This window comes from Entelurus aequoreus, linkage group LG17, assembly GCF_033978785.1.
Source record: "Entelurus aequoreus isolate RoL-2023_Sb linkage group LG17, RoL_Eaeq_v1.1, whole genome shotgun sequence".
Classification (NCBI taxonomy): Eukaryota; Metazoa; Chordata; class Actinopteri; order Syngnathiformes; family Syngnathidae; genus Entelurus; species Entelurus aequoreus.
Window position 1 is genome coordinate 15,029,513 of NC_084747.1, and position 26,141 is coordinate 15,055,653.

The 26,141-nt window shown below is 39.7% G+C and overlaps 4 protein-coding genes and 10 non-coding genes across 16 annotated transcripts in view; 12 read left to right on the top strand and 2 right to left on the bottom strand.

The window, feature by feature from the left end:
* Positions 1-26,141, bottom strand: part of LOC133632464 (uncharacterized) — a 508,815-nt gene that overhangs the window by 442,477 nt on the left and 40,197 nt on the right. The window lies entirely within an intron of this gene.
* Positions 1-26,141, top strand: part of LOC133632484 (zinc finger protein OZF-like) — a 421,867-nt gene that overhangs the window by 240,812 nt on the left and 154,914 nt on the right. The window lies entirely within an intron of this gene.
* LOC133632486 (gastrula zinc finger protein XlCGF57.1-like) overlaps positions 1-26,141 on the top strand; it is a 295,607-nt gene that overhangs the window by 145,024 nt on the left and 124,442 nt on the right. The window lies entirely within an intron of this gene.
* Positions 1,717-1,789, top strand: trnat-ugu (transfer RNA threonine (anticodon UGU)). The gene has a single exon. It is a non-coding gene; the product is annotated as a tRNA-Thr (tRNA).
* Positions 2,324-2,396, top strand: trnat-ugu (transfer RNA threonine (anticodon UGU)). Its single transcript has one exon. It is a non-coding gene; the product is annotated as a tRNA-Thr (tRNA).
* On the top strand, positions 2,931-3,003 carry trnat-ugu (transfer RNA threonine (anticodon UGU)). The gene has a single exon. It is a non-coding gene; the product is annotated as a tRNA-Thr (tRNA).
* On the top strand, positions 3,540-3,612 carry trnat-agu (transfer RNA threonine (anticodon AGU)). Its single transcript has one exon. It is a non-coding gene; the product is annotated as a tRNA-Thr (tRNA).
* On the bottom strand, positions 3,928-18,201 carry LOC133632467 (zinc finger protein 239-like). 3 transcript variants are annotated; one of them, XM_062024888.1, is made up of 5 exons: positions 17,917-18,201; positions 12,367-12,726; positions 11,808-12,197; positions 7,707-8,009; positions 3,928-7,480 (listed from the first exon to the last, which is right to left on the bottom strand). In XM_062024888.1, the coding sequence occupies exons 1-5, from the start codon at positions 18,005-18,007 to the stop codon at positions 6,528-6,530; spliced, it is 2,097 nt and encodes a 698-aa protein (XP_061880872.1). In that variant the 5' UTR covers positions 18,008-18,201; the 3' UTR covers positions 3,928-6,527. The 3 variants fall into 3 exon arrangements, with proteins under 3 accessions (XP_061880872.1, XP_061880874.1, XP_061880871.1); XM_062024890.1 differs by having other exon boundaries at positions 12,424-12,744; XM_062024887.1 differs by having other exon boundaries at positions 12,367-12,744.
* On the top strand, positions 22,822-22,894 carry trnat-ugu (transfer RNA threonine (anticodon UGU)). The gene has a single exon. It is a non-coding gene; the product is annotated as a tRNA-Thr (tRNA).
* On the top strand, positions 23,422-23,494 carry trnat-ugu (transfer RNA threonine (anticodon UGU)). Its single transcript has one exon. It is a non-coding gene; the product is annotated as a tRNA-Thr (tRNA).
* On the top strand, positions 23,779-23,851 carry trnat-ugu (transfer RNA threonine (anticodon UGU)). Its single transcript has one exon. It is a non-coding gene; the product is annotated as a tRNA-Thr (tRNA).
* On the top strand, positions 24,389-24,461 carry trnat-ugu (transfer RNA threonine (anticodon UGU)). The gene has a single exon. It is a non-coding gene; the product is annotated as a tRNA-Thr (tRNA).
* Positions 24,996-25,068, top strand: trnat-ugu (transfer RNA threonine (anticodon UGU)). The gene has a single exon. It is a non-coding gene; the product is annotated as a tRNA-Thr (tRNA).
* trnat-agu (transfer RNA threonine (anticodon AGU)) lies at positions 25,602-25,674 on the top strand. The gene has a single exon. It is a non-coding gene; the product is annotated as a tRNA-Thr (tRNA).

The following is a 26,141-nucleotide window of genomic DNA, read 5'->3' on the forward strand; positions in this document are numbered from 1 at the left end:
TAAATTAATTAAAAATGATGTATGCAGGCAATAACCTGCGATTAATCAAAATTATGTTATATTTTTAAAAATATACTTTCTGATTTACCCGCCGACCACTACGGGTGCCGCGGCGACGCTTCCGCTGAAAACGCAGGGATGGAACCCGGAAAAGGTGAGTTGGTATTTCTGACAGCAACGGGGGAAAGACATTTGAAACACCAAGATCATAGGAAAAGTTATTTTTGACAGGAGGTCGAAAATCCAACAGTGATTGGCGATCATACACCAGCAGAGACTGGAACTGTTTAGTGCAGTAGGAAAAAATCAAGAAAAACTGAAACCAGACAGAGCGCCATCTTGGAAATAACAACAATATGAAGGAAGTATCTCCCTTGTGATCTGACGTTATTATACAAAATGTATAAAAACAAGCCAACTACCATACTATGAACATGTCGAAAAGAATATTACAGTCAATTATTAGACAGAAAACAAAAACAATATGAGAGCAACATGGGGCATCCTCAATAGCATCATTCAAAATGGCACTAAGAGAGTTTACCCTCAACTTCTCTGACAGAAACATAAATAACGACAATATGAAGGAAGTAGTTGAAAGTTTCAAAAATTACTTTTTGAATATTGGACCAAAACCGGAGGAAAGGATTGCAGACACATTATCAATTGAGGACTTCAATGACACCATAGATAGAAATCCCAACAGTATGTTCGTCACGGGCGTGACGCAAGAGGAAACAGTTCAAATCGTGAATCAAAGACCTCAACTGATTGTAATGGAATTTATACAGAATATATTGAACAGATCTTAGAACCATTAACGTATATTAGTAATCTATCATTTCAAACAGGAATTTTCCCAAACAAAATGAAAATAGCAAAAGTTGTCCCCATTTATTAGACTGGAGACAAACACCAATTTACAAACTATACACCTGTTTCTTTACTTCCACAATTTTCTAAAATTGTTCAAAAACTGTTTAAAAACAGATTGGATGGATGCCTACACAAATATAGAACACTCGCAGAGAACCAATACGGATACAGCGCTAATATCTCAACATCGATGGCTTTAATGGAAATAACAGAGGAGATTACCAATGTAATAGATGGTAAAGAGTGTGTGTTTATGGATCTAAACGAAGCATTCCACACAATAAATCATAATATCTTATCTGATGCCATACTAGAACGGTATGGCATCAGAGGGCTGGTCTTGAAACGGGTGAGAAGTGACTTAACCATTAGGAAGCAATACGTGAAGCTGGACGAACACACGTCCACAACGCTAACTATACCCTGTGGCGTACCCCAGGGATCAATACTGGGACCAAAATTGTTTAATCTCTATATAACCGACATTTCTAAAGTTACAAAAGACTTAAAGTTCATATTATTTGCAGATGATACAACTGTGTTTTGTTCAGAAGATAACTAATATAGTAGAGAATAAACTCGATTGCATTCCAGAGTTTCTCAAACAAATCAGATGTTCAAACCAACATTTTACAAAGTGATGGCTGCAGACACGATCACGGTCCAATTGTATTCCACAAGATGATGAAAGTGATATTTTTAAGAGCCATTTTCTTTAACGCTCTTTCGTTTCTTTCCTGCCTTTTTTAATATCATATATCCGTTTTTCTTCCTTGCGGTTTTATCCGCACGATCCTCCAGCAGCTTGATTGTATTAAAACAAGTGTGAGTGGGTGTCAAGGCCTCATAGCTCAGTGGTTAGAGCACTGGTCTTGTAAACCAGGGGTCGTGAGTTCAATTCTCACTGGGGCCTCTATCTTTGCAGCACATGAAAGGTTCTCTTTTGCAGCACGGTGAAACAGGGGTTAGTGCATGTGCCTCACAATACAAAGATCCTGGGTTCGATTCCCGGACTCAGCGTGCAGAGTTTGCATGTTCTACCCGTGACTGCGTGGGTTCCCTCCGGGTACTCCAGCTTCCTTCCACCTCCAAAGGCATAGCAACCACAATAGAACACAAACTAGTGCGATCTCTTGTCCTTTCTTTACGTTTAGTTATCTCCAACACTACTAAAATAGTAGAGAATAAACTCGATTGCATCACAGAGTTTCTCAAACAAATCAGATGTTCAAACAAACATTTTACAAAGTGATTGCTGCAGACACAAGCATGGTCCGATTGTATTCCACAAGGTGCTGGAAGTGATATATTAAAGAGCCATTTCCTTTGACGCTCTTTCGTTTTTTCCTAACTTTATTAATATTATATATCCGTTTTTCTTCTCTGCGGTTTTATTCACAGGATCGTACAGCTTGATTGTATTAAAGCAAGTGAAAGTGGGTGTCAAGGCCTCATAGCTCAGTGGTTAGAGCACTGGTCTTGTAAACCAGGGGTCGTGAGTTCAATTCTCACTGGGGCCTCTGTCTTTGCAGCACATGAAAGGTGCTCTTTTGCAGCACGGTGAAACAGGGGTTAGTGCATGTGCCTCACAATACAAAGATCCTGGGTTCGATTCCCGGACTCAGCGTGCAGAGTTTGCATGTTCTACCCGTGACTGCGTGGGTTCCCTCCGGGTACTCCGGCTTCCTTCCACCTCCAAAGGCATAGCAACCACAATAGAACACAAACTAATGCAATCTCTTGTCCTTTCTTTACGTTAAATTCTCCCAAACACTACTAATATAGTAGAGAATAAACTCGATTGCATCACAGAGTTTCTCAAACAAATCAGATGTTCAAACCAACATTTTACAAAGTGATTGCTGCAGACACAAGCATGGTCCGATTGTATTCCACAAGGTGCTGGAAGTGATATATTAAAGAGCCATTTCCTTTGACGCTCTTTCGTTTTTTCCTAACTTTATTAATATTATATATCCGTTTTTCTTCTCTGCGGTTTTATTCACAGGATCGTACACCTTGATTGTATTAAAGCAAGTGAAAGTGGGTGTCAAGGCCTCATAGCTCAGTGGTTAGAGCACTGGTCTTGTAAACCAGGGGTCGTGAGTTCAATTCTCACTGGGGCCTCTGTCTTTGCAGCACATGAAAGGTTCTCTTTTGCAGCACGGTGAAACAGGGGTTAGTGCATGTGCCTCACAATACGAAGATCCTGGGTTCGACTCCCGGACTCAGCGTGCAGAGTTTGCATGTTCTACCCGTGACTGCGTGGGTTCCCTCCGGGTACTCCGGCTTCCTCCCACCTCCAAAGGCATAGCAACAACAATAGAACACAAACTAATGCAATCTCTTGTCCTTTCTTTACGTTTAGTTCTCTCAAACACTACTAATATAGTAGAGAATAAACTCGATTGCATCACAGTTTCTCAAACAAATCAGATGTTCAAACAAACATTTTACAAAGTGATGGCTGCAGACACGAGCACGGTACGATTGTATTCCACAAGATGATGAAAGTGATATTTTTAAGAGCCATTTCCTTTGACGCTCTTTCGTTTTTTGCCTGACTTTATTAATATTATATATCCGTTTTTCTTCTTTGCGGTTTTATGCACACGATCGTCCAGCAGCTTGATTGTATAATAGCAAGTGTGAGTGAGTGTCAAGGCCTCATAGCTCAGTGGTTAGAGCACTGGTCTAGTAAACCAGGGGTCGTGAGTTCAATTCTCACTGGGGCCTCTGTCTGTACAGCACACGAAAGGAGTACGGAAGCTGGACAAATAAGATGCCAAAAACCAGCCACTTTCATGTGGTATTGGACAGAAAGGAGGACTTTTTTTCTCCTCCATTTGAAAATGTGGACATTATCAGCACCACTGTCTGATTCCTATCAATGCAAGTCATCACAATCAGGTATTACACCAACTTGTATTCTTGTCTTCATGAAAGAAAGGAATCTATATGTGTTAAACATGCTTTTATTATCTTTAAACACCTTTAACTTGTTAACAATATTAATTATATGTGTTAAACATCCTTGCATTATCATTAAACACCTTTAACGTGTTAACAAAAACATATATTTCATAAATAAGTAAATATAAATGATATATATGAATGAGGTAGATCCCCGCGACTTGATCAATTGAAAAGTAGCTCGCCTGCAGAAAAAGTGTGAGCACCCCTGCAATAAACAATGTAACAAAGTTTTCCAAAATAAATCAACTCAAGTTATGGAAAAAAATGCCAACATGGCACTGCCATATTTATTATTGGAGTCACAAAGTGCATTATTTTTTTTAACATGCTTTTTAACCACTAGGCCTACTCAGTGGCCTAGTGGGTTGGAATTGGTGGTTAAATCACCAATAATGATTCCCGGGCGCGGCACCGCGGCTGCCCACTGCTCCCCTCACCTCCAAGGGGGTGAACAAGGGGATGGGTCAAATGCAGAGGACAAATTTCACCACACCTAGTGTGTGTGACAATCATTTAACTTTAACTTTAAGTTTAACTTTAACTTAACAGCAGCTTGGAATTTGGGACATGCTGAGAGAGTATGAGGAGGTTGAGGTGGGCCAGTCGGGGGGTGTATATTGTAGCGTCCCGGAAGAGTTAGTGCTGCAAGAGGTTCTGGGTATTTGTTCTGTTGTGTTTATGTTGTGTTACGGTGCGGATGTTCTCCCGAAATGTGTTTGTCATTCTTGTTTGTGTGGGTTCTGAAGGATATATATATATATTTTCATACATCCATATTTTTGTGTTTCTTCTTTCCTCCATAATCGTATTACAAAATAGCTAGTATTCTTCCTTCTTTACTAGTCTGCAAAGTAAGGTGTCGGTCTTCTAGCAGTGGAATGCAGAGAGTAGAGATAACACGAGAAGGAGGAATACTCCCTGTTCTGCTTCCCAGGCCAGACTCAAGATAAGAGACAAGGAGAATGTGTTTGAAGTGAGAGAAGTGAGGGCGGGGGGAGATATTGAAGAGGAGAGTGCATTCCGGGATGTTTTCAGATCAACTCGGGCTACGCATTTGTATGTGTTGTTCGAGGCTGGTCTCTATTCTCAAATATTTGACAATAAATTACAAAATACCTATTCTGTGCTTGGTGGTACCTTTGAGTTCAGTTTATATGTCATCTAAGGAACTTGGGACTGACCAGCGTTTTACATCCCACTTGTAGGAACATCTGGTCAAACGCAACAGTTCACAGTGTTGCACATATTTGTAACAGTGTTAAAGTTGTTTATACGGCTACCCTCAGTGTGACCTGTATGGCTGGTGACCAAGTATGCCTTGCATTCACTTGTGTGTGTGAAAAGCCGTAGATATTATGTGATTGGGCCAGCACGCAAAGGCAGTGCCTTTAAGGTTTATTGGCGCTCTGTACTTCTCCCTACGTCCGTGTACCACTTCGTACAGCGTCATTTTAAAAAGTTATACTTTTTTTTTTTTAAACCAATACTGATAATTTCCGATATTACTTTTTAAAGCAGTTATCGGACGATAATATCTGCAGCCCGATATTATCGGATACCTCTACTTTAGAGTAATGTTGAAACTAACATAGGCCCACGCTGTATTGGCTTCTTGTTCTTTTGAGAGTTCAGCTTAACATCAGCCAAGTATTAGCCACAGTAGATACCACACAGTGGTCAGAGGAGCCAAGAGAAGCACTGACAGTGACAACATGATTGTCTGGTGAAGTAGTAAGGAAAAGATCCATTTTGGAGCAATTTCCATCATTCCCAATCCTAGTAGGATCATCAACTAGTTGGTGGAGGCTGCTGAGTATAACTAATTAATGAGCACCTTCCCCATGAGTGTCAAGTCTTTTTACTTCCCAGCCAGTCTCCATGATGGCACATTCAGATCCCCAAGAAGAACCATTTCAGACTTTGGGTGAAAATATTGAATATGTCAATATGCTCAGATATTACATCATACACTGAGTCATCATCTGATGTTGGTCTGTAGACACAAAACTCACCTCCCAGGGGGTGATCAAGGGTGATGGTCAAATGCAGAGAATCATTTCGCCACACCTAGTGTGAGTGACAATCATTGGTACCTCTAACTTTAACAACAGGCGACCCGGAAGGTGTAATTTCAGGCAGATCAATTCATGTTGTTGGTGTTCAGAGTCAGGCAATCTAGAGGCGGTAAAAGAAGACTACTATTCTTCCCCGGCTGAAGTCATCAGGCTCGTCTGAAGAAGGAGTAACCAAGCACTACAAGCATCTATCTTATTATTCGGGAAAGTTTCAGACACACACAAGACATGGGGTCATGAGTAGATAAGATTATGCAACAGATAATTTAAATTTGTATGAAGACCTCGGATATTTTTGAAAGAAGCAGCAAACCTATTTTGGAGGACGTCTTGGCTTTGGGTGGATGTTGCAATGTATGTGCAAAATACTACAAACTATCTGATTGGTTATTCCCCCTGTGTGTTCTTATGTGTCTTACTGCATCTGCATTAAAATGGAATCTTTTATCCCAGACTGATCAACTAAATGTATTTTCTCCTGTGTGTTGCATTACGTGTTGGGTCAAAAAATATAGATTATATAGATTCTCTCCAGTGAGTTTTATTGTGTGTTGAGTCAAATAGCTCTTTTGAAAACAAAAGGAACAATTACAAGTTACTTTATCCCGTGTGTGTCGTCATGTGTTGAATCATATTGTTCTTTCGAGAAAAGCTTTTACCACAAACTGAACAAATATATGTTTTTTCTCCTGTGTGTGTTCTCATGTGTTGAATTAAATTGGTCTTATGAGGAAAGCTTTTACCACAAACGGAGCATTTAAATGGTTTTTCGCCTGTGTGTGTTCTCATGTGTTGAGTCACGTCGCTGTTTCGAGGAAAGCTTTTACCGCAAACTGAACAATTAAACGGTTTTTCTCCTGTGTGCGTTCTCGTGTGTTCAGTCAAACGGATCTTTTGCGAAAAACTTTTACCGCACACGGAACACTTAAACGGTTTTTCTCCTGTGTGCGATCTCATGTGTTGGGTCAAATGGCTCTTTCTAGTAAAGCTTTTACAACAATCTAAGCAATTAAATGTTTTTTCTCCTGTGTGTGTTCTCATGTGTTCAATCAAATGTCCTTTTTGGGAAAAGCTTTTACCACAAACTGAGCACTTAAATGGTTTTTCTCCCGTATGTGTTCTCATGTGTCGAGTCAAAATGCTCTTTCGAGAAAAGCCTTTACCACAAACTGAGCAGCTATAACGTCTTTTTCCTCTCTTCTTTGTAGAGTGTTTGCTGTCAGTGTGAGTCCTCATATCACCTTCACAGTCTGTTTCGCTGCTCAAAGGTTCTTCAGCCTCATCTTCAGCCTCACTATCTGATAGTGGAGCTAAAAGGTTGTCTGGTTGTGATTTCTCTTCATCATCTTCAGTCTTCACAGAGACAACAGTCAGTGGCAACTTGGTGAGATCAGCCTCCTGTGGTCCTAGAAGACACTCTCCCTCCTGAGTGATCCAGAGTTCCTCCTCTTCCTTTTTAATGCAGGGGGGTTGTGGAGTCTCCTGCTTCAAAGTGGAGTTTCCCCCTAACTGAGGGGGACGTTCTTCTGACTGACCAATCAGCTGCTGGACGTCTGCAGGACACAAACAACACAAACACACTTTAGCTCAGACATGATCCATGAGATGTTTCTCCTTAAACTCACTACACACTTTCTCCCGTGTGTTTCATTTTGTGTTCGGTCAAATGTCCCTTTTCAGTAAAGTTTTTAGCACAAACTGAGCAGCTTAAACATTTTTTACCGGTCTTCTTTTTAGAGCATTCAGAGTGTTTGTTGTCAGTGTGTGTCCTCATATCACCTTCACAGTCTGTTTTGCTGCTCAAAAGTTTTTCAACCTCCCTATCTGGTAGTGGAGTTAAGTGGTTGTCTAGATGTGGTTTCTCTTCATCATCTTCAGTCTTCACAGAGACAACAGTCAGTGGCAACTTGGTGTAATCAGCTTCCTCTCTTCCTAGAAGACACTCTCCCTCCTGAGTGATGCAGAGTTCCTCCTCTTCCTTTTTAATGCAGGGGGGTTGTGGAGTCTCCTGCTTCAAAGTGGAGCTCTTCCCTTCCGACTGAGGGGGAAGTTCTTCTGGATGACCAATCAGCTGCTGGACGTCTGCAGGACACAAACACACTTTACACACTTTCTTTTATGTACTGTATGTGTGTGTAGTGTTACATTGTCACTCATTTAGTGCCTTGCCATAATGATGGATCAATGTTTACATGACTTGGCTGAGACTCAGACAAGTGAAGCTCGAATGAACATTAGGTTATTACAACCGTGTGGTGGAAAAAAAAAATCGAGATGGTAACATATTGCAAAACTTTGCTACTAGTAATAAAAAACGTTTTATTTCTTGCAGTAACTTATGTGGGGCATCTGTGTGCTGAATAGGCGTGCAACAATTTGTCGACATTGTAAACAAACATAGAAAACAAATATTGTCTGTGACAAATCGTTTGTCAGCAATAGTTATCAGCATCACTCGTGTTTTTCCGGAAGGGACGCAAGTCAGGGCGGCCGCACGAACAACATTGCGTGTAAACATGTCAAGTGTGGGAACATTTCCTCTTATTATTTTTAAGGATATGAATACCTTGCACATTTTTGCAAAGCGGCTCTTGTTTTTACGACACTACATCTGTGGTACGGGAGCATTTAACCCTTGTGTGGTGTTCGGGTCTGTGGGACCCGTTTTCATTTTTTATTAAAAGAAAAATGATACAATTAATTAATTTTTCAAACTGAGACTCACTGACTTTGGCTCATTTCCTGTGAAGAACATATATCAGAATACATACTTAATGACCACACACCATACACCCCCCCTTCCTACTCATTTCTATTACATATAAGATGTACGGGTCCACTGGACAGGCCTAGACAGGAGGAGGACAGAGTGTAGGTACACAGAACATCAGAGGGTCAAATGTGCGAGAAAATGAGAGCAGACAGTGTTGACAAACAATGTTGCAACCTTGTGTGGGAACCGCAGGTGCAGAAACACAAAAGAAGAATCCCTGTGGGATGCAGAAACTGGCAGAGAAATTTTCCGTGCAACGTTCATACTGTTGTTACTCAGCCAGCGTTTGTGGGTCTGATGGACCTGTTGCATTTTGTGGCTTTTAATGCCTCACAATCAAACACAGGACAAATTTCACCACACCTAGTGTGTGTGACAATCATTTAACTTTAACTTTGTTTAACTTTAACTTAACAGCAGCTTGGAATTTGGGACATGCTGAGAGAGTATGACGAGGTTGAGGTGGGCCAGTCGGGGGGTGTATATTGTAGCGTCCCGGAAGAGTTAGTGCTGCAAGAGGTTCTGGGTATTTGTTCTGTTGTGTTTATGTTTTGTTACGGTGCGGATGTTCTCCCGAAATGTGTTTGTCATTCTTGTTTGGTGTGGGTTCTGAAGGATATATATATATTTTCATATATCCATATTTTTGTGTTTCTTCTTTCCTCCATAATCGTATTACAAAATAGCTAGTATTCTTCCTTCTTTACTAGTCTGCAAAGTAAGGTGTCGGTCTTCTAGCAGTGGAATGCAGAGAGTAGAGATAACACGAGAAGGAGGAATACTCCCTGTTCTGCTTCCCAGGCCAGACTCAAGATAAGAGACAAGGAGAATGTGTTTGAAGTGAGAGAAGTGAGGGCGGGGGGAGATATTGAAGAGGAGAGTGCATTCTGGGATGTTTTCAGATCAACTTGGGCTACGCATTTGTATGTGTTGTTCGAGGCTGGTCTCTATTCTCAAATATTTGACAATAAATTACAAAATACCTATTCTGTGCTTGGTGGTACCTTTGAGTTCAGTTTATATGTCATCTAAGGAACTTGGGACTGACCAGCGTTTTACATCCCACTTGGAGGAACATCTGGTCAAACGCAACAGTTCACAGTGTTGCGCATATTTGTAACAGTGTTAAAGTTGTTTATACGGCCACCCTCAGTGTGACCTGTATGGCTGGTGACCAAGTATGCCTTGCATTCACTTGTGTGTGTGAAAAGCCGTAGATATTATGTGATTGGGCCGGCACGCAAAGGCAGTGCCTTTAAGGTTTATTGGCGCTCTGTACTTCTCCCTACGTCCGTGTACCACTTCGTACAGCGTCATTTTAAAAAGTTATACATTTTATTTGTTTTAAACCAATACTGATAATTTCCGATATTACTTTTTAAAGCAGTTATCAGACGATAATATCTGCAGCCCGATATTATCGGATACCTCTACTTTAGAGTAATGTTGAAACTAACATAGGCCCACGCTGTATTGGCTTCTTGTTCTTTTGAGAGTTCAGCTTAACATCAGCCAAGTATTAGCCACAGTAGATACCACACAGTGGTCAGAGGAGCCAAGAGAAGCACTGATAGTGACAACATGATTGTCTGGTGAAGTAGTAAGGAAAATATCCATTTTGGAGCAATTTCCATCATTCCCAATCCTTGTAGGATCATCAACTAGTTGGTGGAGGCTGCTGAGTATAACTAATTAATGAGCACCTTCCCCATGAGTGTCAAGTCTTTTTACTTCCCAGCCAGTCTCCATGATGGCACATTCAGATCCCCAAGAAGAACCATTTCAGACTTTGGGTGCAAATATTGAATATGTCAATATGCTCAGATATTACATCATACACTGAGTCATCATCTGATGTTGGTCTGTAGACACAAAACTCACCTCCCAGGGGGTGATCAAGGGTGATGGGTCAAATGCAGAGAATCATTTCGCCACACCTAGTGTGTGTGACAATCATTGGTACTTTAACTTTAACAACAGGCGACCCGGAAGGTGTAATTTCAGGCAGATCAATTCATGTTGTTGGTGTTCAGAGTCAGGCAATCTAGAGGCGGTAAAAGAAGACTACTATTCTTCCCCGGCTGAAGTCATCAGGCTCGTCTGAAGAAGGAGTAACCAAGCACTGCAAGCATCTATCTTATTATTCGGGAAAGTTTCAGACACACACAAGACATGGGGTCATGAGTAGATAAGATTATGCAACAGATAATTTAAATTTGTATGAAGACCTCGGATATTTTTGAAAGAAGCAGCAAACCTATTTTGGAGGACGTCTTGGCTTTGGGTGGATGTTGCAATGTATGTGCAAAATACTACAAACTATCTGATTGGTTATTCCCCCTGTGTGTTCTTATGTGTCTTACTGCATCTGCATTAAAATGGAATCTTTTATCCCAGACTGATCAACTAAATGTATTTTCTCCTGTGTGTTGCATTACGTGTTGGGTCAAAAAATATAGATTATATAGATTCTCTCCAGTGAGTTTTATTGTGTGTTGAGTCAAATAGCTCTTTTGAAAACAAAAGGAACAATTACAAGTTACTTTATCCCGTGTGTGTCGTCATGTGTTGAATCATATTGTTCTTTCGAGAAAAGCTTTTACCACAAACTGAACAAATATATGTTTTTTCTCCTGTGTGTGTTCTCATGTGTTGAATTAAATTGGTCTTATGAGGAAAGCTTTTACCACAAACGGAGCATTTAAATGGTTTTTCGCCTGTGTGTGTTCTCATGTGTTGAGTCACGTCGCTGTTTCGAGGAAAGCTTTTACCGCAAACTGAACAATTAAACGGTTTTTCTCCTGTGTGCGTTCTCGTGTGTTCAGTCAAACGGATCTTTTGCGAAAAACTTTTACCGCACACGGAACACTTAAACGGTTTTTCTCCTGTGTGCGATCTCATGTGTTGGGTCAAATGGCTCTTTCTAGTAAAGCTTTTACAACAATCTAAGCAATTAAATGTTTTTTCTCCTGTGTGTGTTCTCATGTGTTCAATCAAATGTCCTTTTTGGGAAAAGCTTTTACCACAAACTGAACACTTAAATGGTTTTTCTCCCGTATGTGTTCTCATGTGTCGAGTCAAAATGCTCTTTCGAGAAAAGCCTTTACCACAAACTGAGCAGCTATAACGTCTTTTTCCTCTCTTCTTTGTAGAGTGTTTGCTGTCAGTGTGAGTCCTCATATCACCTTCACAGTCTGTTTCGCTGCTCAAAGGTTCTTCAGCCTCATCTTCAGCCTCACTATCTGATAGTGGAGCTAAAAGGTTGTCTGGTTGTGATTTCTCTTCATCATCTTCAGTCTTCACAGAGACAACAGTCAGTGGCAACTTGGTGAGATCAGCCTCCTGTGGTCCTAGAAGACACTCTCCCTCCTGAGTGATCCAGAGTTCCTCCTCTTCCTTTTTAATGCAGGGTGGTTGTGGAGTCTCCTGCTTCAAAGTGGAGTTTCCCCCTAACTGAGGGGGAAGTTCTTCTGACTGACCAATCAGCTTCTGGACGTCTGCAGGACACAAACAACACAAACACACTTTAGCTCAGACATGATCCATGAGATGTTTCTCCCTAAACTCACTACACACTTTCTCCCGTGTGTTTCATTTTGTGTTCGGTCAAATGTCCCTTTTCAGTAAAGTTTTTAGCACAAACTGAGCAGCTTAAACATTTTTTACCGGTCTTCTTTTTAGAGCATTCAGAGTGTTTGTTGTCAGTGTGAGTCCTCATATCACCTTCACAGTCTGTTTTGCTGCTCAAAAGTTTTTCAACTTCCCTATCTGGTAGTGGAGTTAAGAGGTTGTCTAGATGTGGTTTTTCTTCATCATCTTCAGTCTTCACAGAGACAACAGTCAGTGGCAACTTGGTGTAATCAGCTTCCTCTCGTCCTAGAAGACACTCTCCCTCCTGAGTGATGCAGAGTTCCTCCTCTTCCTTTTTAATGTGGGGTGGTTGTGGAGTCTCCTGCTTCAAAGTGGAGCTCTTCCCTTCCGACTGAGGGGGAAGTTCTTCTGGATGACCAATCAGCTGCTGGACGTCTGCAGGACACAAACACACTTTACACACTTTCTTTTATGTACTGTATGTGTGTGTAGTGTTACATTGTCACTCATTTAGTGCCTTGCCATAATGATGGATCAATGTTTACATGACTTGGCTGAGACTCAGACAAGTGAAGCTCGAATGAACATTAGGTTATTACAACCGTGTGGTGGAAAAAAAAAATCGAGATGGTAACATAATGCAAAACTTTGCTACTAATAATAGAAAACGTTTTATTTCTTGCAGTAACTTATGTGGGGCATCTGTGTGCTGAATAGGCATGCAACAATTTGTCGACATTGTAAACAAACATAGAAAACAAATATTGTCTGTGACAAATACGTTTGTCAGCAATAGTTATCAGCATCACTCGTGTTTTTCCGGAAGGGCGGCCGCACGAACAACATTGCGTGTAAACATGTCAAGTGTGGGAACATTTCCTCTTATTATTTTTAGGGATATGAATACCTTGCACATTTTTGACAAGCGGCTCTTGTTTTTATGACACTACATCTGTGGTACGGGAGCATTTAACCCTTGTGTGGTGTTCGGGTCTGTGGGACCCGTTTTCATTTTTTATTAAAAGAAAAATGATACAATTAATTAATTTTTCAAACTGAGACTCACTGACTTTGGCTCATTTCCTGTGAAGAACATATATCAGAATACATACTTAATGACCACACACCATACACCCCCCCCCCCAGGAGGAGGACAGAGTGTAGGTACACAGAACATCAGAGGGTCAAATGTGCGAGAAAATGAGAGCAGACAGTGTTGACAAACAATGTTGCAACCTTGTGTGGGAACCGCAGGTGCAGAAACACAAAAGAAGAATCCCTGTGGGATGCAGAAACTGGCAGAGAAATTTTCCGTGCAACGTTCATACTGTTGTTACTCAGCCAGCGTTTGTGGGTCTGATGGACCCGTTGCATTTTGTGGCTTTTAATGCCTCACAATCAAACACTTTGATGTTAAAATAGTGAACAGTTGTTTATTGGGATAAGGTAAACATCTGTTCAGTATTTTAACATAAAAGTGTTTGATTGTGAGGCATTAAAAGCCACAAAATGCAACGGGTCCATCAGACCCACAAACGCTGGCTGAGTAACAACAATATGAACATTACACAAGGGAAGCAGAGGAATGTCGGACATCTGGAGGACGAAGTCTCAACTCAGTAAGAATTAGCTTGTTACCTCGCTAGCTAGCTAACAAGTGTGAGAGGAAGTGGTGTGAAAAATAACTTTGACTATTATTTTAGCCAAAGCCCACCAGGTAAACTTTGTCTAAATCAATTCCAGTACTTTTTAAAGCGGCGTCAATTTGCAGTGCAATGAAGAAAAGCACAATAACAAACATCAATCACGCACACGTGCACAAAACGTTAGGCCCCAATGCGTGGGTATCATAACAATAAACATACAAACTATTAGATAGCTAAACTGTTAAGAATTAATCAATGATTTAATTCTATACATTGTGTGTGTATTAGATTGATAAATAAAATGCCATGGGTTAATCAATAATAATATACAGCTTTTTAAACACATCATCACAAAATGCTTGGTTCTTTTTGAACCAGTTAGTTTTGGTGTTCTATCGGTTGTTGTTATTGCTACTATTTTAAGTAAGTAAGTAAAGTACATTTTATTTATGAAGCGCTTTTCACAGATACAATCAAAAATCGCTGTACAAAACATAGGTGAAGTAAAACAACAATTCAATTAAAATAACAGGGGCAACGACATAAAAAGGATACAAAGTGGATTAAAATGATAGTTAAGTTTAACTGTCCTTTTGTTATTTTAGCACTTTTATCTGGACTAAAGTTAAAGTTATTTTTTTGTAACAGGCAGTATACAGTAAAAACAGGGCCGGCCCGTGGCATAGGCCGTATAGGCAAATGCTAAGGGCGCCGTCCATCAGGGGGCGCCACGCCAGTGCCACAAATGTTGGAGAAAAAAAAAAGAGAAAAAAAGTTGGTACTATTTCTAAATACAAAAAATAATCCCACGTTAATTAAAATGCAAAGTAAAGCCTATTTAATAGAAATATTATTTGTTACAACATTACGCCCCCCCTCCCCTCCCCTCCCCCCGCACGGTGCTGCCCCTCCCTTCCCGTATCATGACTGTTTATGGATGTCACCGCATCAAAAAATCAACACAAGATGTCAAAACGGCCAAAACTGTCAGGTGCCTAGGGAAGAAAAAAGAGAAAAGAAGAGGAGAAACGAGAAAAAGACAGAGGTAGCAGGGAGGTAACGTTAGCCTACATGAAATTATTTTTCTGTTACAGAATGTGATAGTAACCTGGCTTTTTAGCATTAAGCTAATGTTACATGATTCGGCAATTGCTAATCAATAAATAGCTAGTTCTGTTTTAACGTCGGGTTAATATTGTGGAGGGGGCTAAATTGTTATGGAAACAGGGACATTTGTATTAGATCTTTTAAGCAGGTGTTTTCTGTTTACATTGTTATTGCCTTCTGGTTAGCTAATGTTTGCCCTGCAGGTAATAGTCACTTTTCCACCCCTTTATATATTAGGTATAGTTGTAAGCCTACTTGTTAAAGTGCACATCATTAATGTTAATTAAGCAATATCACATGAGAGGGAATGCTGTTTTTTTTATTTGAGCACTGCTGTGATTCGGTTAAAGATAATCATAACATAACATTCTCATATAATATGTTAATTTGCTTTGTTTAAGTAAAAAAAAAGGGTCAAAGACAAAGCTATTCGGTTTCTTGTGAGTATATACACTTCACTGCCGATGTGGGTGGGGCGCCACCTAAAATCTTGCCTAGGGCGCCAGATTGGCTAGGGCCAGGCCTGAGTAAAAATAACAATTTGTGAATTAATTAGCCATCTTTTTTGTTTGTAAGCACTTGCCTAAAATATTTCAAGCTGCATTTAAAAGCAGATGGCTAAATTACAGCCACTTAATGTGTGTACGCTTTATAATCTGCTTAGTCGACTAATCATTAAGATAGTCCATGACTAGCCAACTATCAAAAAAAGTCGCTAGTTGCAGCCCTAGTGCTGAAGAACGCTGGTTAGTTGACCTATCTTGCAGTGTTTTTACTCAGCTGTATGTTTAATCTTGTATGAATTTAAATGTTTTTTTGGTTTTTACAAACTTTATTTTGACAGGAAAAGCTACCAGAAGCGGACAAACTCTTTTAAAGTTATTCATAGAGGAATACAAAGTACTTTTCAAATTTTCTTCATAGATGGAATTTTTACCTAGGTAAAAACATTTAATATACCAAAAATATTGTCTGATTACAAGAAAATTTGAAAAGTATATGAATAAAACATAATGGACCTCTTTGAGCAGGAATACAAAGTATTCAACCAGATTTTAAAGGGGTGACTCACTGTGGACTATAACCCTTTTAAGTGGGATTGAGATTTTTCAAGTTGGTTCATTTAAATATTTTTATATTGTGACTGTTGGGCGAATCTGTTTCAATCAATCAATTTCCTTCATTTAACCAGGTAAAGACTCATTGAGATTAAAATCTCTTTTTCAAGAGCGACCTGACAAAGAGGGCGGCACAAACGAAGTCAGAATAATAATTACAAGAAGACAATACAACAAAACAACAGCAGTCATACCACAACAGGTCAACAATCATTTAAAACGATTAAGTGATTATTCAATTTGAAAGCAAGTACATTTCCAGAACTGGTTTCTCGATCTTTTAAAAAGGACTGAAACTCCCCCAAAGTGATCAATTTATATTGAGCGGTATAGCTCGGTTGGTATCCTAGTCACTGCAGTTGTGTCCTTGGGCAAGACACTTTACCCACCTGCTCCCAGTGCCACCCACACTGGTTTAAATGTAACTTCGATATTGGGGTTCACTATGTAAAAGCGCTTTGAGTCACCAGAGAAAAAGCGCTATATAAATATAATTCACTTCAATTTTCACTTTTCCCTGCTGGACTCTAGAAAGAGGTTCCGCAGCCTCCGTAGCAGAACCTCCAGGTTCTGTAACAGCTTCTTCCCTCAGGCCATAAGACTCTTAGACTTAGACTTCTTTTTATTGTCATTCAAAAGTGAACTTTACAGTACAGATAAGAACAACATTTTGTTGCCATTAGCTGGTTGTAGTGCAGGTTAAAAAAGCAATTAGGTGCAGATATAAATAAATAGATTACTGTACAGATAAATATGTTGCACTTTTGCATATGCATCCACATTTATGGATATATGTTATATTGTCTTTTTTATTCCAGCGAGTTAATCCATTTTTGGGGGGAATTGAGGGGATTATTATGATGCGTTCAAGAGTCTTATGGCCTGAGGGAAGAAGCTGTTACAGAACCTGGAGGTTCTGCTACGGAGGCTGCGGAACCTCTTTCTAGAGTCCAGCAGTGAAAACAGTCCTTGGTGGGGGTGGGAGGAGTCTCTGCAGATTTTCTGAGCCCTGGTCAGGCAGCGGCTTTTTGCGATCTCCTGGATAGGAGGAAGAGGAGTCCTGATGATCTTTTCCGCCGTCCTCACCACTCTCTGCGGACACTTCCAGTCTGAGGCACTGCAGGCTCCAGTCCAGACAGAGATGCAGTTGGTCAGTCTTGAACGCATCATAATAATCCCCTCAATTCCCCCTCAAAAATGGATTAACTCGCTGGAATAAAAAAGACAATATAACATACATCCATAAACGTGGATGCATATACAAAACTGCAATATATTTATCTGTACAGTAATCTATTTATTTATATATGCACCTTATTGCTTTTTTATCCTGCACTACCATGAGCTAATGGCAACGAAATATCGTTCTTATCTGTACTGTAAAGTTCAAATTTGAATGACAATAAAAGGAAGTCTAATTCTGGTAGCCTCAGTTTGCACATTTGAGTTGGCATTTGAATTTGGTAAGTAGAATTTACTTGTTTTGAATATTGATGGAAGTAATTTATTTATCACTTATAAGTGCAACTCTATTTTTTTTTTTTTTTACACAAGCGCTTGTTTTGATCTTCCACTTTCTTCATTTGACTTTTGCATTCTTTCATCTCCTCTGATGTGAACTCCACTGCCTTCTTCAAGCTAACAATCATGGCGGCTCTTTCTTTACATTCTTCAGCAAATTGGGTTAATTTGTCATTAACACCCATTTAGAGCTTAAGATAGCTGTCAAATTATAAAAACTTTAACTCACTCACCTTCATACTTCGTCTTTTTCTCCGGCGCAGATTCTCTTTCATGTTCTCTTTTAGCGGACGTCGCCATCTTAGCATAGCAGTAGTCGTCCATCTTCTATCACGTCTTCAATCTTCACTTCAGATAACACTCCCTCGCTCTAAAGGAAAAATCTATACCTTGATGTGTTTGATGCTATATTCGATTCTACATGGCTATAAAACCGTAAATGTTCAACTCCTCCGCAAACTCAGTCCGCCATCTTGGTCTTTTCGGACTGCCACTGCTCGATCGGTTTGCGCATGCCCCAAAAGTCAGCGACTTCCCCTCCCGACATGGCGGCAGTTTATTTTTATTTTTTCAAAATAAAACCATTTTGACTATTGTTTTAAATAATCGGCAACTGCGCTGTAAAAATCAAAATACATTTTTGACGGCAAGTGATCAAGCCAGAAAAATAGTATAAACCGCAGTAAGTATATATATATATATATATATATATATATATATATATATATATATATATATATATATATATATATATATATATATATATATATATATATATATATATATATATATTCCTGTTCTTAGAAATGAAGGCTATTCCACAAAATTGTTTGGGTGACCCCAAACCTTTGAACGGTAGTATATATATATATATATATATATATATATATATATATATATATATATATATATATATATATATATATATATATATATATATATATATATATATATATATATATATATATATATATATATATATATATATATATATATATATATATATATATATATATATATATATATATATATATATATATATATATGTATGTATATATATATATATATATATATATATATATATATATATATATATATATATATATATATATATATATATATATATATATATATATATATGTATATATATATATATATATATATATATATATATATATATATATATATATATATATATATATATATATATATATATATATATACTACCGTTCAAAGGTTTGGGGTCACCCAAACAATTTTGTGGAATAGCCTTCATTTCTAAGAACAGGAATAGACTGTCGAGTTTTAGATGAAAGTTATCTTTTTCTGGCCATTTTGAGCGTTTAATTGACCCCACAAATGTGATGCTCCAGAAACTCAATCTGCTCAAAGGAAGGTCAGTTGTGTAGCTTCTGTAACGAGCTAAACTGTTTTCAGATGTGTGAACATGATTGCACAAGGGTTTTCTAATCATCAATTAGCCTTCTGAGCCAATGAGCAAACACATTGTACCATTAGAACACTGGAGTGATAGTTGCTGGAAATGGGCCTCTATACACCTATGTAGATATTGCACCAAAAACCAGACATTTGCATCTAGAATAGTCATTTACCACATTAGCAATGTATAGAGTGTATTTCTTTAAAGTTAAGACTAGTTTAAAGTTATCTTCATTGAAAAGTACAGTGCTTTTCCTTCAAAAATAAGGACATTCCAATGTGACCCCAAACTTTTGAACGGTAGTGTATATATACAACTATAGGTATATATTTTCAACATGTATAGTCACTTTAGTAAACAAGCTTTACAAACTTAGTGCTTTTCTTTTTTTATTCTGTGTGAAAACCTAAGAGTGTAGATTCGGATCTCCCAAGTGTGCAGGTGTCAAACTCAAGGCTCGAGAGCCAGATCTGGACACGAAAGCCTGGCAAAAATGTGTGTTAAAAAAATACTTCATTTTTTATTACTATCCATCCATCCATCCCTCAATTCATCTTCTTCCTCTTATCCGAGGCCGGGTCGCGGGGGCAGCAGCCTAAGCAGGGAAGCCCAGACTTCCCTCTCCCCAGCCACTTCGTCCAGCTCCTCCCGGGGGATCCTGAGGCGTTCCCAGGCCAGCCGGGAGACATAGTCTTCCCAACGTGTCCTGGGTCTTCCCCGTGGCCTCCTACCGGTCGGACGTGCCCTAAACACCTCCCTAGAGAGGCGCTCGGGTGGCATCCTGACCAGATGCCCGAACCACCTCACCTGGCTCCTATCAATGTGGCTTTACTTTGAGCTCCTCCCGGATGGCAGAGCTTCTCACCCTATCTCTAAGGGAGAGCCCCGCCACCCGGCGGAGGAAACTCATTTGGGCCGCTTGTACCCGTGATCTTGTCCTTTCAGTCATAACCCAAAGCTCATGACCATAGGTGAGGATGGGAACGTAGATCGACCGGTTAATTGAGAGCTTTGCCTTCCGGCTCAGCTCCTTCTTCACCACAACGGATCCATATAGAGTCCGCATTACTGAAGACGCCGCACCGATCCGCCTGTCGATCTCACGATCCACTCTTCCCTCACTCGTGAACAAGACTCCGAGGTACTTGAACTCCTCCACTTGGGGCAAGATCTCCTCCCCAACCTGGAGATGGCACTCCACCCTAAATGCAAATGATTATTTCGATTTTGACAGGAAAAAAAAGCGTATCTTCTAAACGTTATCTAATCATGCCAAATGTTACATTATATTATAGTGTATTACAAAAATATGTTAGTAAAGATAAGTTTGTACATGAAAAAAAATCTAATAATCGAGTGCATAAACAATGGTGTAATAATATGAGGTACAAATTTATATCAATGCTGTCAGTTATATATATTTTTTAATCAGATTAATTTGAATTTTGATTAATCACAGGTTATTGCCCGCATGCATAATTTTAATTCATTTAAAAAGTAGACCTCTGAAGGCAGCCATTACTGCGATGTGGCCCTCAATGAAAACAAGTTTGACACCCCTGCCCTCGAGTAAAAAAAAAAGAATCATTCTACAAAAATCTTTTTTTTTTTTAATGTAATGATTTTGTTCCTTGTCGCATTTCACACATTCTCTAAAGGTTTCATTGACATATACTCAAAATTTTGGATATATGATGCCAACCAACATATAGTTTCGTGAGTCATACCAAAGACTATAAAAATGGACCCGTTACCTCCCTGCTTGGCACTCAGCATCAAGGGTTGGAATTGGGGGTTAAATCACCAAAAATGATTCCCGAGCGTGGCCACCGCTGCTGCTCACTACTCCCCTCACCTCCAAGGGGGTGATCAAGGGTGATGGGTCAAATGCAGAGGATAATTTCACCACACCTAGTGTGTGTGTGTGACAATCATTGGTACTTTAACTTGTTAACTTTAACGTACAAACCACATTGGTTAGCATCATATGGCTGCCTTCAGAGGGCTGCTTTTTAAATTAATTACAATTATGCATGCAGGCAATAACAAAATTATATTATATATTTAAAAATATACTTTCTGCTTTACCCGCCGACCACTACGGGTGCCGCAGCGATAGGGCTGGAACCCGGAAAAGGTGAGTTGGTATTTCTGACAGCAACGGGGGAAAGACATTTGAAACACCAAGATCATAGGAAAAGTTATTTTTGACAGGAGGTCGAAAATCCAACAGTGCTTGGCGATCATACACCAGCAGAGACTGGAACTGTTTAGTGCAGTAGGAAAAAAATCAAGAAAAACTGAAACCAGACAGAGCGCCATCTTGGAAATAACAACAATATGAAGGAAGTTTCTCCCTTGTGATCTGACGTTATTATACAAAATGTATGAAAACAAGCCAACTACCATACTATGAACATGTCGAAAAGAATATTACAGTCAATTATTAGACAGAAAACAAAAACAATATGAGAGCAACATGGGGCATCCTCAATAGCATCATTCAAAATGACACTAAGAGAGTTTACCCTCAACTTCTCTGACAGAAACATAAATAACGCCAATATGAAGGAAGTAGTTGAAAGCTTCAAAAATTACTTTTTGAATATTGGACCAAAACCGGAGGAAAGGATTGCAGACACATTATCAATTGAGGACTTCAATGACACCATAGATAGAAATCCCAACAGTATGTTCGTCACGGGCGTGACGCAAGAGGAAATAGTTCAAATCGTGAATCAAAGACCTCAACTGATTGTAATGGAATTTATACAAAATGTATTGAACAGATCTTACAACCATTAACGTTTATTAGTAATCTATCATTTCAAACAGGAATTTTCCCAAACAAAATGAAAATAGCAAAAGTTGTTCCCATTTATTAGACTGGAGACAAACACCAATTTACAAATGATACACCTGTTTCTTTACTTCCACAATTTTCTAAAATTGTTCAAAAACTGTTTAATAACAGATTGGATAGATGCATACACAAATATAGAACACTCGCAGAGAACCAATACAGATACAGCGCTAATATTTCAACATCGATGGCTTTAATGGAAATAACAGAGGAGATTACCAATGCAATAGATGGTAAAGAGTGTGTGTTTATGGATCTAAACGAAGCATTCCACACAATAAATCATAATATCTTAATCAACAAACTAGAACAGTATGGCATCAGAGGGCTGGTCTTGAAACGGGTGAGAAGTGACTTAACCATTAGGAAGCAATACGTGAAGCTGGACGAACACACGTCCACAACGCTAACTATACCCTGTGGCGTACCCCAGGGATCAATACTGGGACCAAAATTGTTTAATCTCTATATAACCGACATTTCTAAAGTTACAAAAGACTTAAAGTTCATATTATTTGCAGATTATACAACTGTGTTTTGTTCAGAAGATAACTAATATAGTAGAGAATAAACTCGATTGCATCACAGAGTTTCTCAAACAAATCAGATGTTCAAACCAACATTTTACAAAGTGATGGCTGCAGACACGATCACTGTCCCATTGTATTCCACAAGATGATGAAAGTGATATTTTTAAGAGCCATTTTCTGTGACGCTCTTTCGTTTTTTTCCTTAACTTATTAATATTATATGTCCGTTTTTCTTCTTTGCGGTTTTATTCACACGATCGTCCAGCAGCTTGATTGTATTAAAACAAGTGAGAGGGGTTGTCAAGGCCTCATAGCTCAGTGGTTAGAGCACTGGTCTTGTAAACCAGGGGTCGTGAGTTCAATTCTCACTGGGGCCTCTGTCTTTGCAGCACATGAAAAGTACCCTTTTGCAGTGAAATGTGCATGTGCCTCACAATAAGAAGGTCCTGGGTTCGATTCCCGGACTCAGTGTGTAGAGTTTGCATGTTCTCCCCGTGACTAAGTGGGTTCCCTCCGGGTACCCCGGCTTCCTCTCACCTCCAAAGGCATAGCAACAACAATAGAACACAAACTAATGCGATCTCTTGTCCTTTCTTTACGTTTAGTTCTCTCAAACACTACTAATATAGTAGAGAATAAACTCGATTGCATCACAGAGTTTCTCAAACAAATCAGATGTTCAAACAAACATTTTACAAAGTGATGGCTGCAGACACGATCACGGTCCAATTGTATTCCACAAGATGATGAAAGTGATATTTTAGAGAGAGCCATTTCCTTTGACGCTCTTTCGTTTCTTTCCTGCCTTTTTTAATATCATATATCCGTTTTTCTTCTCTGCGGTTTTAATCGCACGATCCTCCAGCAGCCTGATTGTATTAAAGCAAGTGAAAGTGGGTGTCAAGGCCTCATAGCTCAGTGGTTAGAGCACTGGTCTTGTAAACCAGGGGTCGTGAGTTCAATTCTCACTGGGGCCTCTGTCTTTGCAGCACGTGAAAGGTGCTCTTTTGCAGCACGGTGAAACAGGGGTTAGTGCATGTGCCTCACAATACGAAGATCCTGGGTTCGATTCCCGGACTCAACGTGCAGAGTTTGCATGTTCTACCCGTGACTGCATGGGTTCCCTCCGGGTACTCCAGCTTCCTTCCACCTCCAAAGGCATAGCAACCACAATAGAACACAAACTAGTGCGATCTCTTGTCCTTTATTTACGTTTAGTTCTCTGCTTGATTGTATTAAAACAAGTGTGAGTGGGTGTCAAGGCCTCATAGCTCAGTGGTTAGAGCACTGGTCTTGTAAACCAGGGGTCGTGAGTTCAATTCTCACTGGGGCCTCTGTCTGTACGGCACATGAAAGGTTCCTTTTTGCAGCAGAGTGGAACAGGGCATGTGCATGTACCTCACAATACGAAGGGCCTGGGTTCGATTCCCGGACTCAGTATGTAGTTTGCATGTTCTCCCTGTGACTGCGTGGGTTCCCTCCGGGTACTCCAGCTTCCTTCCACCTCCAAAGGTATAGCAACCACAATAGAACACAAACTAGTGCCATCTCTTGGCCTTTCTTTACGTTTAGTTGTCTCTCAACACTACTAAAATAGTAGAGAATAAACTCGATTGCATCACAGAGTTTCTCAAACAAATCAGATGTTCAAACCAACATTTTACAAAGTGATTGCTGCAGACACAAGCATGGTCCGATTGTATTCCACAAGATGATGAAAGTGATATTTTTAAGCGTCATTTCCTTTGACGCTCTTTCATTTTTTTTCCTGACTTTTTTAAGATTATATATTCGTTTTTCTTCTTTGCGGTTTTATGCACACGATCCTCCAGCAGCTTGATTGTATTAAAACAAGTGTGAGCGGGTGTCAAGGCCTCATAGCTCAGTGGTTAGAGCACTGGTCTTGTAAACCAGGGGTCGTGAGTTCAATTCTCACTGGGGCCTCTATCTTTGCAGCACATGAAAGGTGCTCTTTTGCAGCACGGTGAAACAGGGGTTAGTGCATGTGCCTCACAATACGAAGATCCTGGGTTCGATTCCCGGACTCAGCGTGCAGAGTTTGCATGTTCTACCCGTGACTGCGTGGGTTCCCTCCGGGTACTCCAGCTTCCTTCCACCTCCAAAGGCATAGCAACCACAATAGAACACAAACTAGTGCAACCTCTTGTCCTTTCTTTACGTTTAGTTCTCTCCAACACTACTAAAATAGTACAGAATAAACTCGATTGCATCAGAGTTTCTCAAACAAATCAGATGTTCAAACCAACATTTTACAAAGTGATTGCTGCAGACACAAGCATGGTCCGATTGTATTCCACAAGATGATGAAAGTGAAATTTTAAGAGCCATTTCCTTTGACGCTCTTTCGTTTTTTCCTGACTTTATTAAGATTATATATTCGTTTTTCTTCTTTGCGGTTTTATGCACACGATCCTCCAGCAGCTTGATTGTATTAAAACAAGTGTCAGTGGGTGTCAAGGCCTCATAGCTCAGTGGTTAGAGCACTGGTCTTGTAAACCAGGGGTCGTGAGTTCAATTCTCACTGGGGCCTCTGTCTGTACAGCACATGAAAGGTTCCTTTTTGCAGCAGAGTGGAACAGGGCATGTGCATGTACCTCACAATACGAATGGCCTGGGTTCGATTCCCGGACTCAGTATGTAGTTTGCATGTTCTCCCTGTGACTGCGTGGGTTCCCTCCGGGTACTCCGGCTTCCTCCCACCTCCAAAGGCATAGCAACCACAATAGAACACAAACTAATGCGATCTCTTGTCCTTTATTTATGTTTAGTTCTCTCAAACACTACTAATATAGTAGAGAATAAACTCGATTGCATCACAGTTTCTCAAACAAATCAGATGTTCAAACAAACATTTTACAAAGTGATGGCTGCAGACACGAGCACGGTACGATTGTATTCCACAAGATGATGAAAGTGATATTTTTAAGAGCCATTTCTTTTGACGCTCTTTCGTTTTTTGCCTGACTTTATTAATATTATATATCCGTTTTTCTTCTTTGCGGTTTTATGCACACGATCGTCCAGCAGCTTGATTGTATTATAGCAAGTGTGAGTGAGTGTCAAGGCCTCATAGCTCAGTGGTTAGAGCACTGGTCTAGTAAACCAGGGGTCGTGAGTTCAATTCTCACTGGGGCCTCTGTCTGTACAGCACATGAAAGGTTCCTTTTTGCAGCAGAGTGGAACAGGGCATGTGCATGTACCTCACAATACGAATGGCCTGGGTTCAATTCCCGGACTCAGTATGTAGTTTGCATGTTCTCCCTGTGACTGCGTGGGTTCCCTCCGGGTACTCTGGCTTACTCCCACCTCCAAAGGCATAGCAACCACAATAGAACACAAACTAGTGCGATCTCTTGTCCTTTCTTTACGTTTAGTTCTCTCAAACACTACTAATATAGTAGAGAATAAACTCGATTCCATCACAGAGTTTCTCAAACAAATCAGATGTTCAAACAAACATTTTACAAAGTGATTGCTGCAGACACGATCACGGTCTAATTGTATTCCACAAGATGATTAAAGTGATATTTTTAAGAGCCATTTCCTTTGACGCTCTTTCATTTTCTCCTGACTTTATGAATATTATTTATCCATTTTTCTTCT

Excerpts from the sequence above, each read along its gene's own strand:
- LOC133632467 (XM_062024887.1), bottom strand. The coding sequence starts at position 18,007 with ATGGACGACTACTGCTATGCTAAGATGGCGACGTCCGCTAAAAGAGAA. Across the intron at positions 12,745-17,916 it reads GAAAAAGACGAAGTATGAAG|TGTGTTTGTGTCCTGCAGAC; the intron begins GTGAGTGAGTTA and ends AAGTGTGTAAAG. Across the intron at positions 7,481-7,706 it reads CAGCAAAACAGACTGTGAAG|ACGTCCAGCAGCTGATTGGT; the intron begins GTGATATGAGGA and ends TGTGTCCTGCAG.